Raw genomic sequence first — 16,257 nt, 5'->3', positions numbered from 1 at the left:
TTTCTCGTTTATCAAGTGCAACTTGAGCTTATCACTTATCCGTTTCCTTCTAGAGGTAGATATATAAAAGGGCTGTTCTCTCCGATTTGCGCTTTTTAAAAGTGTTACTTGGTCCACGAGCTTCGTCGAAAATACAAGTTAAACTTCTTCTGGCACGTGAACACGAAATTCGCGCTGGTATCATGATACCGTTGCAGATACTCAGGCGTTTATTCGTGCTGATTATCATTGCGAGCAATATAAAACATGGATATTCAGGGCCTATGGACGCGCAAGAAGCAAATGAGTTAGTATATTGTACATCTTTCTATTGTAAAAACAGAAATTCTTTTTTATAATATGTAAAATGACATATTATACATTCTGCTTTCCTTAAGAAACAAATTATGTAAATTGTATTAAAAATGTCCTGTCTCGTGTATTAGGGAGGAGGACATGCTGGATGATGCGCCAGATTCAGTGGTCGGCGGCTTCTACAATGTTAAAAGCAGCAAAGGAGGAAAACGCGTATTCGCAGGGGGTTGTGCACGTAGACCAGGCGCGCCTGTAAACGGCAAAATAAAATGTTCTCTGGACAGGTACTATGAGCCGATTTTACAGTCTCCGATTAATTTGATTCTCCGATTAACTCACTCTGCATCTCTTTCTAACTGTCCCCTTTAATCGGAGGATCAAGTTAATCGGAGACTGTGAAATCGGCCCTATATATTGAAAGTTGAAATGATGAAGATGATATTACAAATTTTAAATCACGTTTAAATTACCCGATAGATAAACTGACAAATTTTCGTGTAATTTTTAAAATAGATATTTGCAATATTATGAATTCTTGAAGATATAAAGATTACGAGCTATTTTTAATTCTACGAATTGAAGTGTAACGTATAATACGTTAAAGAAATATGATAGATGTAACAATTCTTTGTGAATAGCGGTTGTATCGCAAGTTGTGCACCGGATTACAAATTTCCGAACGGCGCACTTCAACTGACAATTACTTGCGTTGATAAGGAATGGCACATTGGAGGAACCGAGTGGAACTCGATACCACATTGTGAACGTACGTAGCAAAAGCAAATCTATATTTAATTTATAATAGATGTAGAAGATCGAGAAACGACAAAATATCTTCGCGATCTAAATCGTTAAATCTTTCGATAGCGATCTGCATGCCGGAATGTCAAAATAAGGGGATATGCGTTGCGCCTCATCATTGCGACTGTCCTACCCACTTTACTGGCCCGCAGTGCCAATTCGAAGATAAACCGTGTCTGAATTATTCTCCGCCCGTGCTCAATTCCTATAAAAGATGTAATTCGAAGTGAGTATAATGTGTATAGATTATATTTTACATTTCTGCAAGTAAAAATTATTAATTCTTTTTGACTTTTTCTTTAAGAACATGCACCATATCCTGTATGGAACATTTTACTTTTCCTGACGGCTCATCGGTCGCTAATCTAATCTGCAAGAACGGGAGTTGGATGCCAACCAGAAGCGACTGGGTCTCAATTCCGGATTGCGAACGTATGCGTATAACTATTAAAATTTCTCTACGCCATGTAAAATCGGGGACATAGTCTCTTTAACAAAATTGTGTCTCTACAGCTGTGTGTGATCCACCCTGTCAAAATGGTGGCAATTGTCTGCCGATGAATGTATGCCAATGCCCGCAGGATTATCGGGGACCTCAGTGTCAATACTGTAAGTGAAGAGATGTCTTTATAATTCGTAGTAGTTTCAGTTTTATCTAACGGAAAATATATGCGAAAATAAACTTTATTAAATAAATTTCTTTCGTGTTATATGTTTATAATTTATTTTTTTCAAATTTTATATTTACTCAACATGTATGGATGGCAGCTGCCGATGTTTGCGATGCCGAGAAACTACACTTCAATGGTGGATATCACTGCAGAGATTCCGGCGACACGTATTCCTGCACGCTGTACTGTCCATCGGGAATAGAATTCGAGTTCCCAGCTTCCTCAGTTTACATTTGCACCTACGACAAGGGGATCTTTGAACCGCAGCCCGTACCGCAATGCAAGGTCGAAAATAACATCAAGATTATCTCATACGGCACCTTCCACAACACCTACGTACGGGAATCGAATCACTCCTGGTCAATGGAAAATGTTTACGACGCCAAAATGAAGCAGGAGATTTATGGTGAAAATTACAGGATTCACGGCAGTGATGCGTCTTCACATCCAGTAAATAGTTTATCGATTCATTCAATATCAATAAAATTTAGATACGTAATAGATACTAAAAGTGTTACATGCAAAAAGAAACTATGTTTACCAAATTAATAAAGTGAGAATGATATAATTAATTTATACGGTATATGAAACATTACAGATTCGATTTAATACTCAGGACGATCGCGTAATGGTATTTGAGATGAGTCGATCGAGACCGAAGACGTGCTTTACCTGGGGAGGCACGCACTACAAGACCTTCGACGATAGAATCTACAGCTTCGATAGCGGCTGCTCGCACACGCTTCTTCGAGATACGCAAGACGGTGTTTGTACAATCATCGCGTCGAATGGCCCGGGCTGCAGAACCGGATCGGATCGTCATTGCTCCAAGATCGTGAAACTGTTCGTGCATGACAAGAAGTACGTACTCACCAGCGACGATACAGGTATGCCGATGTTTTCCAACGACAAACGATCGCTGCCGATACCGGTGTACTTGCCTGGATTGCGCGTGGACAAGTCCGCGCATTTCATCCTCGTCTCCCTCGACTCGCTGGGCGTGAAGCTGAAGTGGGACGGCGCCTTGCTACTGCAGATTGAGGCTTCCGAGAGTATGTGGAACAAAACGGCTGGTCTGTGCGGTACTATGAATGACGATCCGAACGACGAATTCTTAATGAAGAGCGGAAGTTACGCTGAAACTGTACCGGCGTTGGCAAGTTCCTGGCGCGTCAAAAGTTTCGAAGGTAACGATAATGAGAATTACATTTTTAATCTGCACTTTGTAAATGCTAAATTATCTTACGTAAAATATGATCCACGTTAACAGACAAATGTTTTAACAGTTACGACGTACTTTATTTTATAGAACCATGCGACGATTATCCGAGTGTACAACACGCGTGTGAATCGAGAGATGAATTTGCTCATGATGCCTTCCAGTTCTGCACTAAGTTACTCTCGAACCATAAATTCAAGGCTTGCGCTGATACAATCAATCTTTCTGAACTGGCCGATGCATGCTTGTGGGATTATTGTGCATGCAAACACGATGACAGAAGGAAATGCGCTTGTGATACCATGGATGTTTATATTCGCCAATGCGCTTACAAAGGAATCGCGCGATTAACCGCGTGGAGAAACGATGATACTTGTCGTGAGTTAATAAAATATTTTATAAACGTTACTTACTCGTTGTCTTACTCAATTACTATTCCTAAATAAATAAATAAATTACTTTTAGCGATTACCTGTGACAGTGGACGAGTGTACATGTCATGCGGTCCAAAGGTGGAAGCGTCTTGTTCGTCCGGCATCGAAGCGACGAGCGAGAGTTCCGAGTGCGAGGAAGGTTGTTTCTGTCCGGCAGGCACCTTGGAGCACCAAGGCAAATGCGTCTCTCCGGAGGAATGCCCGTGCAGATTGAGAGGCAAACTGTTCCAACCAGGCACGAGCGTGCCGAAGGGCTGCAACACTTGCACGTGCACTTCCGGCAAGTGGGTGTGCACGCAAATACGATGCGGTGCCAGATGCGCCGTCTTGGGCGACCCGCATTATACCACGTTCGACGGCAAGCATTACGATTTCATGGGAAAATGCAAATATTACTTGATGAAGGGGGAAAATTATACGATCGAGAGCGAAAACGTCCCGTGTTCCGGAACGATATCCGAGGTCAGAAAAAATTTCTCTTTTGTTGAAGAAACTTGTCATATTGAACTTTTAGTAATTTTATTACTTATTTCCCCACCTATTAATAATTTCTAATTAATTATCATTTATTTCAGAGAATGGGCTTTGCCTCTACAGACTCCCCGTCGTGCGTCAAAGCTGTTATAGTCACTTTCAGGGATACCTCTATAAAATTAAAGCAGAATCGCCAGATCACGATAAATGGTGATGAGGTAATGAAGTTCCCGATGCTATTTGATGGTGCCCGAATACGAATTGCAAGCAGCATATTTATGGTGATTCACCTGCCAAATGCTTTGGAAGTGTGGTGGGATGGTGTATCACGCGTTTATATTAACGCTCCTGCTGAATTTCACGGTAAACTCTGTCTTATGTTCTATCATTATAATAAGAATTACCTATGTTATTGTATCTTCAAAGAATATTTCTCTGGTCGAACCACGATTATTCAGGTAGAACGAAAGGACTTTGCGGAACGTTTACCGAAAATCAAAAGGATGATTTTATAACGCCTGACGGTGATATAGAACCTGCGGCGATTGCTTTCGCCAATAAATGGAAGACAAGTGAATATTGCGTTGATGAGTCCGAGAGCGAACCAAAACATCCCTGCGAGTTGAATCCTCAAAGGCGAGCAACCGCGGAAGAACACTGTTCCAAGATACATAGTGATATTTTCTCAGGTACATATAAAACTTTTTTTTTATATCTATAGATGGTTTCGAATAATCTCACTATTTTCCTGTTACTTCAGATTGCCATTGGTATGTCGATCCGACGGAATTTCATCGGGACTGCATGTACGACATGTGCGCGTGCGACGCTGATATAAAATCGTGCCTCTGCCCCATGCTAGCAGCATATGCGAAAGATTGCGCGGCGCTCGGTGTGAAACTTTCGTGGCGTACTGAAATCGGCGAGTGTAAAATTCATTGCAGCGGCGGACAGACCTATCAAATCTGTGGAAACAGTTGCGCAAGGTAGCACGCTGTAACGTATTCACTGCACTTGCTTCTCGAGTTGCTTTTCGCACGCTCAATTTATCGATGCAGATCGTGCGCGGACATCTCCTTTTATCGGGACTGCAAGCAGGAGTGCGTGGAAGGTTGCAATTGTCCAGACGGCCAGACGTTAGACGTGAACGGCGAGTGCATCCCGATCGCTCAGTGTCCCTGCATGCACGCGGGTCGCGAGTACAAGCCTAATCATCGAGAAGTCCGCCCGGGCAACAAGGGACAAGAGTTTTGCTCTTGTGTAGGTCGGTGTCTAAAGCACGAATCTGTTCCCGGTAGTATTTCGTAATGTAAAATTTTATTCTACACTGATCTTCCAGGCGGCGTATGGGAGTGCCGGTTGGCAACGCCAGACGAGATTCGAGATTATTCACCGGTCACGGAACTGCTTTCCGTTTGCCAGGCTGGCAAGCATCTGGAGGTGACGGACTGCGAGCCGACGAACCAGAGAACTTGCAGCAACATGCACATACGGAACGACCAAACGCCATCGGTGTGCACGTCTGGTTGCATCTGCAAATCCGGATATGTCTTAGATGCGCCGAATGGTGCATGCATCAAAGAAGAGGACTGTCCTTGTCATCACGGCGGAAAGAGCTACAAACAAGGCTCGGTTATACAGGCCGAGTGTAATACTTGCATGTGCGAGGGCACCAAGTGGAAGTGCACGGACAGAATTTGTGCAGGTGATTTTTTTTCTACACTAACTCGCTATTAATTAAAACTGTTTTCATTATTTCTCTGTATGTTTTATTCCTCAACTTTGTCAACAAGTATATATTGTATCGCTTCAAACGAAAGAGAATTTGATTTACTCTATCACAATCCCACATCATATTTTTATGCTGAAATAATATTCTTTTTGCAGGAGTCTGTTCTGTATGGGGCGATTCGCATTATAAGACATTTGATGGTAAAACATATGATTTCCAAGGTGTATGCGACTATGTCCTAGTGAAGAGTGCCCTGAATAAGGAAGATTGTTTCGATGTCTCGATTCAGAACGTACCCTGCGGTACAAATGGAGTTGCATGCTCGAAATCGATTAAGCTCACGATTGGCAGCGGTGAACAACAGGAAGAGCTAGTTTTAACCAAAGGGAAAGCGCTACCTAAGGGACCTTTTAAGAGACTGTCGATAAGGACCGCTGGTCTCTTTGTATTCGTTGACGTGCCAGATTTAGGATTGGTTTTACAATGGGACAAGGGTAAGCACTGTGCAGATTGTCTAAATCTAAATGTAAATCGGCTGAATTTTTTTGAAGGAAGTTTTTGGTAATTCTTTTGATTAGGTACCAGAGTCTACGTAAGATTAAACCCGGAATGGAAGGGTCGCACGATGGGTCTATGTGGCGACTACAACAACAACGCCGAGGACGACTTTAAGACACCATCCGGCGGGATATCCGAGGCTTCCGTTAATCTGTTCGGCGACTCGTGGAAAAAGGATACGTTTTGTCCCGAACCGAAGGACGTGCAGGGTGATGCCTGCGAGCAACATCCAGAACGTAAACTGTGGTCGTTACGGCAATGCGACGTGCTGAAGTCGCCGTTATTCTCGCCGTGTCACTCAGAAGTGGAGGTCGAATCATACCTGCGCAATTGCATCTTCGACGCGTGCAGCTGCGACGCCGGTGGCGACTGCGAGTGCCTGTGCACAGCGTTAGCCGCGTACGCGCACGAATGCAACGTACGGGGTGTTCCCGTGAAGTGGCGAACGCAAGAGCTCTGCCCATTACAATGCGACGAAAAATGCAGCACGTATTCACCCTGCGTCTCGACCTGTCCACGTGAGACGTGTGATAATTCTATGACCGTAAAAGACGGCTCACATCTGTGCGCGGAGGATACGTGCGTGGAGGGCTGCCAGTTCCAGCCTTGTCCCGAAGGCCAAGTGTACCGAAATTCCAGTTACACTGAATGTATACCCAGATCGACGTGCGCGAAACCTTTCTGCACTGAGCTCAATGGGGTGACATACTACGAGGGTGATAGAATCAGTGGCGATGATTGCCACAGCTGCTTTTGCAGCCGCGGCAGAGTGACCTGCAAGGGAGAAGCTTGTACCAGCATCGCCACTACCACTGCTATTACTGCTGCTGGAGCAGAGCCCCAGAAATGCGTGGACGGCTGGACCACGTGGATCAACAAGGATCCAATGGTGAAAGGGAAGAAGTTCTTGGACGTAGAGCCGTTGCCCAATTCGATGGATCTCGCCAACGCAAACGGACTCGCAGTTTGCGATAGGAAGCACATCGTTGATATAAGATGCAGATCCGTCAAGGGACACTTGAGCCCGAAGGAGACCGGCCTGGACGTGGAGTGCAGTCTGGAGCGTGGCTTGTATTGCCAATCACACCCGAATCTTCCTTGCATGGACTTCGAGATTAGCGTGTTGTGCCGCTGCTCCGAATCGACTACGCACGGTGTCGAAAACGTGACAACGGAGGTCAGCACGGTGACCGGGGAGAAACAAGGTCTGAAATGCGATGTAGCGAATCCCAATTCACCACATCCGACGAACTGTCAGCTGTTTTATCAGTGTGTTCCCACATCGACGGGGCACGAACTGGTGGAAAAGTCGTGCGGTCCCGGCACTCTTTACAATTCGGAGACCCAGACATGTGATTGGCCGACGGAGGTTTTACGCACGCGACCAGAATGTTCAGCATCCGGACGAACTACGCCAACCAGCGGCAAAATCGAGTGGAGCAGCAACACTGGCAGCCACTACGAGAACACGGTGTCGACTACGGTGAAAAAAATCGTATCGACCACGAACGTGTGCAAGGACGGCGAGGCGTGGAGCGAATGCGCGATCCAGTGCGACAGAGCATGCCAATACTATCGTCACATCCTGATGACGCAGGGTCATTGTGGCGAAGGTACCAATTGCGTTTCCGGATGCGTCCCGATCGACCGACCAACGTGTCCCTCACACACTTTCTGGAGAGACAGTGTCACTTGCGTGGAGGCGAGTCACTGCTCTTGTAGGTCCCACGATGGAAGCTCGGTCGCGCCCGGTGCTATCAGGAAGGAGTCCGACTGCGAGACCTGCCAATGCATCAATAATTATTACACATGCGACACGACTTTCTGCTATAGCATCTCGGGTCATGAAGTGACGGTAGGGACGGGAAAGGGACCGGAAACAACTGTTACCGCGCAACCACCGCTCAGTACAACCTCTGAAAACACTTGGGGGACATCACCAGTCACCTCGTCATCCGTCGAAACAATCCTTCTACACAGCACGGTCACTCCACCCGGGGAATGCGATGATGCCGACTACGTACCGCTGATACAAAATCTGCGGAAGGAAGTGACTGTCCATACTAGCAGCAGTAAGAAGCCCGTTTTATTATCCGAGGACCTGTTAGTACAGACGGAAGGAACATTGCTGCTACCCAAGAAGTTCTGGGAACCCGAGACGACGAACGCAAATCAGTGGCTTGACATCGAGTTCAATAAACCTGAACCGATTTACGGTGTGATCTTGCAAGGCGGCGTTTCCGAAGATAAATTCGTAACCAGTTACAGGATGCTCTTCTCGGAGGACGGCCAGACCTTCTCATACGTGCTCGATCATGAAAAACATCCACGTGTGTTCAGAGGGCCCGTCGACAAGGTCCAGTCCGTGAAGCAAAAATTCTATCAACCGGTGGAGGCGAGGGTTGTTCGCATCAATCCGCTGACGTGGCACAACGGGATTGCGATCAAAGTGGAAGTACTGGGTTGTCAGGATCGCGCGATGTCAATGACTACGATGAAGACAACAACTTCCGAGAAGATCGTGCGACCGGTGTGCGAGGATCCGATGGGATTGGACAACGGACTGATGACCATCCAGCAGGTCTCGGTGTCGAGCTCGCCGCAGCTGGTTCAACATCTTCGGTTATCCGTGGAAGGTGCGTGGCGCGCGGCTTTGGACAATCCTCATCAATACGTTCAATTTGACTTCCTGGAGGCTCGAAATCTGACCGGAGTCACGACCAAGGGTGGCGACGGCGCTTGGACGACTGCTTACAAAATATTCTACAGCAACGACGAACGTCACTGGAATCCGGTTGTCGATGAGAACGGCGTCGAGAAGGTGTTCCTCGGCAATTTCGACGCGGAAAGCCGACGGACGACATTCTTCGAGAGGCCGTTGCACGCGAAATTCCTGAGGATACAACCCGTCAAGTGGCACAATCACGTCGCGTTGAAGGTCGAAGTTCTGGGCTGCTATTTATCGTATCCTGTACCAATAACAACGACAGCCAAATCGACAACAATATCCGTCGATCGAGAGTGCAATGTGTGCGATGGGATCGATCAAACGTCGAACGACGAAGGCTGCAGATGCGAGGATCTCCACTGGTGGGACGGAGAGTCGTGCGTACCGAAGCGGGAGTGCCCTTGCGTAGTCGGGCATATTCCTTACGCGGTAATAACAATAGTAACAATAACGATAATATGCAATTTATTGAAGTCCTGGAATAAACTTTTTAACGATAGGCTGCGATAAATATATATACAATAATGCTTATATTACAGGTAGGAAGCATGTATGAGACGGAGGATTGCCAGCAATGCGTGTGCTCCTTCTCCGGAACAGCTGCGTGCTTACCGAAGAAGTGCGAGCCTTGCTCGAAGCCAGGCCTGCGATCTGTCGTCGGCGAACTGTGCGCTTGCCTCTGCAAACCTTGCCCAGCGGGCACCAGGCACTGTGCTACGAGCGACGTGTGTATAAACGAGACTGCATGGTGCGACGGCGTTCAGGATTGTCCGGATGACGAGACAGATTGTCCAAAGATAATTTCCACGACTCCTATCGCGACCGAACAATCTCCAGGGACAATCAAGCAGGAAATCACGACTGTCGGTCCTACTCCAGTTGGTCCGCTGCCATGCGAGAAACCGATTTGTCCACCCGGTTACAGAGTAGTTTTCAAAAAGGCGTCCCGGCTGTACGATAAGTCGCAACACAATGTTAAGACTAATGTAAAATCCAAAGGTCACAAAGGTTTCACAAAGACGAAGGGACAGAGGAAGCATCCATTCCATGATCGTCCGATGAAGGACCAAGATCGTCAACTAGCAACGGAGAACGTCCAATGCCCTGAGTTTATTTGCGTGCCTGCTAGCCCTCCTGTCTATCCCGGCGAGGAAAAGCCAGTAAAGTGTCCAGAAGCGTTCTGCCCGCCGGATTATGAGGTAGTGTACGAGAAGATGAGCATGTATAAGATGCGCAAGTGTCCTAAATACATTTGTCGACCGTTGTCACCGCAAGAGGCGATCTGCAACGTCACGGGCAGAACGTTCAACACATTCGACAATATGGAGTACAAGTACGATATCTGCAATCACATTCTAGCCCGGGACATGTACGGTAACGAGTGGTACGTCACGCTGGAGAAGCTGTGCGTCGACTCGTACGGGCAACGGTCCTGCACGCGGATCCTGGCGGTGATGCTGAACGAGCACGCGATCGTGCTCTACCCGGATCTGCACGCGGACATAGACGAGTATACCTTCACGGCCAAGCAGATTGTGCGACTCGGAAATCGTTTCCCCGGCTTCGAGCTTTCGCGCACGGGCGACAAGATTATCTTTGTCTCACACCGCTATGGCTTTTGGGTGATCTGGGACTCGGGCACCAACGTGAAGATCGGCGTCGCCGCTAAACTGGCTGGACGCGTGGATGGCCTGTGCGGATACTTCGACGGTAATATTGCGAACGATCGCCAGACACCCGAAGGTACCCAAGCGAGGAGCACCGTTCAGTTTGGAGATAGCTGGGCGATGGAAGACACGGAATGCGATCTGCACGTGTGTCCGCGTGACGTTCAGAAGCAGGGTTGGACAATCTGTAACTCCGTGAAGAGTCCGATGTTATTGGACGCGTGCTCAGCAGTCGTCGACGTCGACAGGTAGTATTTTATAAATATTCAACAATGGAAATTTGCTAACTCAAACGATTAAAACGAGCGTAAAATTCGTTAACAAAATTAAGGTCTTGAAACGAAGTTTTGTCCGCTTATGCTAAATGAGTTTCTATATAAATTATATTATTTAAAAAATATACAATATATATTTCCTTAAAATAAATTGTTATTACTATTGTCGCAGGTTTGTGTCTCGCTGCGTAGAGAGCATGTGCTCTTGCCTATCTACTTCTAACAGCTCTTACGAAGGCTGCCGGTGTCTTCTGCTGACGAGCTTTGTCGGCGAGTGCGAAGCTGCCATCGGTCCTGGCGCCGATCAGTTGTCGGATTGGAGAACCGCTTACGATTGTCCCGCGAGCTGCCCGTCGCCGTTTATTCATCGGGATTGCTTCCGCAGCAAATGCGAGATCACCTGCGATAATCTGCACGAGGTGGAACCGTGTCCGGCAATGCGGGGCGTTTGCTTCCCCGGCTGCTTCTGCCCGGACGGCCTGGTGCGTCGAGACAACGAGTGCGTGCCGCCAGCGCAGTGTCGGGACTGCGTGTGTGATGGCCTTGGCGACGCCAAATTCATCGGCTTCAATCGCAAGGACTTCAGATTCGCTGGCAATTGCACTTACCTGCTTTCAGGGAATGTGGAGAACGCGAAGAGTCCGGACGGGACTCGCGCGTATCAAATCTTGATCACTAACGGGTATTGTGTTACCGGCACGTGCACGGAGGCTATCACGCTGCTCTACGAGAAGCACGTGGTGCAAATCAAGCGCGCGGAACGTTCGAAAGATCTACGGGTGACGATTGATGATTCCCAAGTGAACAAATTCCCGCACAACCGCACATGGATTGTTTTAGATCGAATGTCCGTTGGAGATGTGACTCTGCTCATACCGTCTATCCAATTGGAACTCGTCGCCTTTCAACAGAATTTCGCGTTTACCTTGAAACTTCCTTCGCATATCTTTAGCGATGATACCGAGGGTTTGTGCGGCAACTGCAATGCCGATGCCGAAAGTGGTTTCAAGAAACGCAACGGGGAGATCACCGATGACGCCGAGGAGTTCGGCAGATCCTGGTTAGTCGAGGATCTGTCAACGCAGTTGGGCCTGAACGATCAGACATGTTCCAGCAATCGTCAACCTCAGTGTACGCCACCGCTAGCGGAAGAAGATCCTTGCACAAAGATTCTTCTAGATTTAGCGGCGTTCGAGCAGTGTTACAGCATTGTCGACCCAAAACCATATTTAGATTGCTGTCACGATGCGTTGTGCACCGGCGGAAACTATTGCGACAGCATAAAGATGTATGCGAGGAAGTGTTCGGAAGCTGGATTATGTCTAGATTGGAGAACCGATGAAATCTGCCCTTACGAATGTCCTAAGCGTGAGCTTCTGTCTGATATCTTAATTATTGAATTTGTTTAAACAATATATTTGCCAAACAAAATTGAAAATCAAATTATACAAAGAATGTTTCGTGAATATTCTATATATATATATATATTTTATATTCAGTTTATATAATAACTTTTCTAGATTGAAATGATTATTATATGCATTAATTTCAATCCACTTTTGCTATTCAGAAAAAAATCTTTAAAACTTTTTTAATCATATTAATTTAATTAATAACTTGAAACACAATTTATAACAGAGAAATGAGCAATCTCTAATTAAATATCAAATTGCCAAAAAGTATATTCTCCTAACTTAAACAGATATATTTGTCGCTCAGATCTCGTCTACCAAGCATGCGGGTCCAGCTGCAAAGAAACATGTAATACTATAAAAGATTCGGACAATCTTAACTGCGCATCTGCTCCTGTGGAAGGATGCTTTTGCCCAGTGGATCACGTATTCTACAATGATTCCTGCATACCGAAGAAAGATTGCTTCGTCTGTGACAAGGATGGTCATGTACAGGGAGATATCTGGCATCCGGATAAATGCACCGAATGCAATTGCAATGATGGGGTTGTAAACTGCCAAACGATGGAATGTCCTGTGTTGGACACGATCTGCGAGGAAAATATGACACCTGTACTTATCAATGGAACGGAGGAAAGATGTTGCAATAAATATTTGTGCGGTAAGTTGACATATAACGCCACGGGAAATTACATTTCTAAGTAATATGTATACATATGATTCACTTATCAAAATTGTAAGTTTTAGTTTTGTAAAAAATTTATTTTATAAAAGAATAATAATAACAAAAGTTAAAGAATATAATTACACTTGTGGCTGTCTGACGCTGCAATTTTAATGAATAGGAATATATTTTATTACGTCTGTTTATAATCTAACGATTTTTCCACGTAGCTCCAAAACCAACAGCACCTACAATATGTGTTGAGTCACAGGAGCCGGAATGTGGCTTTGGCCAGAAAATGAAAGCGATTATCGACGCTGATGGTTGCCACAAATTTATATGTCGTACGTATAACGTGTGTTACCGCACCTTCTATAATTATTCATCAGTTTTTATCTAATCCTTGTTGCAAGGTACATAATATCGTATGTAATTTCAGAATGCTTGCCTGCAAGTGAATGTCCTATTTTCGACAATTTTACAAACGAAGTTGAGCAACTGCAACCTGGTTTCACACAGATAATGAATACATCCGGTTGCTGCCCGCGGCCAACTAAAATATGCGATCCGAGAATTTGTCCCCCTGTACCGAACTGTCCGGATTACTACAACGCTGTTACAACGATGCTTGTAGACAGTTGTTGTCCCACTTACGAATGTGGTACATTTTTCTTTTTGTAGTTGTTTTTGCATTTTGTCAAATTATGTGTATGCGGACGTTGCTGAACTGAGAAGTATCGTAACATTTTCAACGTAATTTAAAATGACATACACATTTTTTTAAGAAATCAATATTTTTAACACTACGTATTTTTATTGTAAAGAAATATAAATTCTATAAAATGGAAATATTGATTTTATTGTTAATTTAATTATTTTACATTTGCATTAGTGCCTCCGAAGGACGTTTGTCTTTATAACGAAGACCAAGGCAAGCAACAAGTGATAGCGAAAAAAATTGGTGAAGAATGGAAGGATGGTAAATGCAAAACATGCGTGTGCGAGAGTTCGAATGATGGTCCTAAAGCTAATTGTTTATTCACGGAATGTTCAAATATGAGCGTGCACCCTGATATAGACGATTATGTGTTGGAAGAAATAGTATTGGATGATAAATGCTGTCCAATCTTTGAACGTATTGCCTGCAAATGGAACAGTAAAATATACCAAGTAAGAACTAACATTTTGATGCGTATATATATCATCAATTCTTTTAATATTATTATTATAATGCATATTAATACAATATATAATTAATACAATATATAAATATATAACATATAAATATTAAAAAACAATTTAAAATATCACTAATATCATTCATCACAGGTTGGCGAAACTTGGAAGCCCAATGCTGAAAATGCTTGTCTCACGATGCAATGTGACAAAGATTCGGATGGTATTCAGCTATTAAATAAAGTCCAAGAATGTGATACCACTTGTGACTATGGGTACAAATATCAGGAGCCTTATAATACCAGTGTTAATTGCTGTGGTACATGTATCCAAGTTGCGTGCATTGTAAAAGGCACGCTTAAAAATATAGGAGAACAATGGTATTCGAACGATCATTGCATAACGTATCTTTGCGAATCCGCAAATGGAAGTGTAAGATTACTGACATAATTCCAAATATCGACTAATCAATAAAATTATGAACTAGTTTTAGTTGCACGGATATTCATTTTTAGGTGTACCTACAAGCAAATACTGAGACTTGCCCGGAAATCGATCCGCAAATGGAATTCGATTTCGAGATAGAAGCACGCAAAATTCCAGGGAGATGTTGTCCGGAAATTGTTAAAACAGCTTGTCACAATGACGGAAAATTATATAAACCTGGAGAAACGTGGAAATCCCTTACAGATAGCTGCGTCATTGAGACATGTGTGGGTGGTCCAAATATAACGAAACGCAAAGAAGTTGAAGTGTGTTCAAAACAGTGTGCGCAAGTAAGAATATTTTATTACATGTACTAACATTTAAGTGCTTTTATTAAATTTAAGATGTTTCATTAATATCGCGTTGATCAATTTTCAAGGGATGGTCGTATCAGGAACCAGAAGATGGTAAGTGTTGCGGGGAATGCAAGCAAGCGTTTTGCGTGCTTCAGGATACTCTATACGCGCCTGGCATGACATGGTCGTCTGATGATAATTGCACCATATACACGTGTATGGAAACTAACGAACAGGCAAGTTATCTCCCAAGAAGAATAAACGTCTCTAGATCAGATGCAATTAACATCTTTTTTGGAATTTCAAATTATATATAATTAATTAACATACAATAAATATATACAATCAGTTTTATAATTTTGCAATGATTTTAGTTATCTCTCGCCGTGAGTCCAGCTGCTTGCCCAGATGTAACAGATTGCCCTGACAAATTGATTTATCATGATCAATGCTGTAAACGATGTAACATAAGCACTAATATAAAAGATCAAGTTAAGGGTAAGTATAAAAAAAAGGGAACAAGCATTTTTTCATTTATATTGTTACTGTGCTTGTGGAATTCTGCTGTACATTTTTATTAATATCCCTGATAAAGATTAATTAATGTTTATTAATAACTATTCCTTAGAAACATGCGAGGCAATTTTCATGGATGCAAACAGTACTGTAGGCATGCTGGTTGTAAATCATCCGTTATTTGGGAAATGTAAAAACGTGGATGCTATTGAGGGTGTTAAACGATGCAGCGGATCATGCCAGTCTTCAACATTCTTTGACAATGGTAACAATGCAAAATCAAATTAAAATTTTCTATTACATTCTGTGACAATGGTCAGTTCGACTCTTTTATCTCGTTTTTCTTTTCTCGCACAGAAAATTGGAATCAAGTGAACGATTGTCATTGCTGTCAAGTGAAGGAATACATGGGTATCGTTGCTAATTTGATATGCGAAGACGGCAGAAGATTGAGGAAACAATTAACAATTCCGCGTTCTTGCTCTTGCCAAAATTGTGCTTCCTCGGACATTAAAAACGAAAATAAGAAGACAAAGACCAAGGGTTAATCTATGAAAGGCTATGCTGGCTTGGCCACATTTATTTTTTATTCATGTATTTTTAAATAATAAAATATACTCTTGTATTCTAATATGCAAAATAAAGAAATATTTTAATAATTTTTCTTTTTTTTATTGATTACGAATAACCTGTTAACTTTATATTAGGCAAATCTCTACAACACAAATCTATTGTTTAAAAAAGGAAAACATTTTTTTAGCTTTGTCAAATAAATTCGTATTTTCGCTATAATTATATTAATTATTTTTGTAGAGATGTCGATAAAATGGTATCTCTGTAATTGCTAAATATCG

At 43.7% G+C, this 16,257-nt stretch overlaps 1 protein-coding gene across 2 annotated transcripts; it reads left to right on the top strand.

Moving 5' to 3' along the window:
- The first annotated feature begins 30 nt into the window (after positions 1-30).
- Positions 31-16,046, top strand: LOC112468038 (hemocytin). Of its 2 annotated transcripts, none has more exons than XM_025037048.1 (29): positions 31-286; positions 426-578; positions 933-1,060; positions 1,162-1,321; positions 1,400-1,527; positions 1,609-1,704; positions 1,864-2,216; positions 2,383-2,953; positions 3,076-3,363; positions 3,451-3,881; positions 3,995-4,256; positions 4,352-4,582; positions 4,654-4,879; positions 4,952-5,157; positions 5,233-5,598; positions 5,781-6,119; positions 6,204-9,340; positions 9,451-10,826; positions 11,026-12,221; positions 12,573-12,926; positions 13,160-13,273; positions 13,369-13,590; positions 13,822-14,099; positions 14,259-14,537; positions 14,621-14,881; positions 14,971-15,123; positions 15,262-15,385; positions 15,516-15,668; positions 15,761-16,046. In XM_025037048.1, the coding sequence occupies exons 1-29, from the start codon at positions 183-185 to the stop codon at positions 15,949-15,951; spliced, it is 11,880 nt and encodes a 3,959-aa protein (XP_024892816.1). In that variant the 5' UTR covers positions 31-182; the 3' UTR covers positions 15,952-16,046. The 2 variants fall into 2 exon arrangements, with proteins under 2 accessions (XP_024892816.1, XP_024892815.1); XM_025037047.1 differs by having other exon boundaries at positions 2,365-2,953.
- Positions 16,047-16,257: the final 211 nt, after the last annotated feature.

Source organism: Temnothorax curvispinosus, unplaced genomic scaffold, assembly GCF_003070985.1.
Source record: "Temnothorax curvispinosus isolate PA1 unplaced genomic scaffold, ASM307098v1 QBEX01018008.1, whole genome shotgun sequence".
In the NCBI taxonomy this organism is placed as follows: domain Eukaryota; kingdom Metazoa; phylum Arthropoda; class Insecta; order Hymenoptera; family Formicidae; genus Temnothorax; species Temnothorax curvispinosus.
This window is presented reverse-complemented; position numbering and strand designations above follow the sequence as displayed.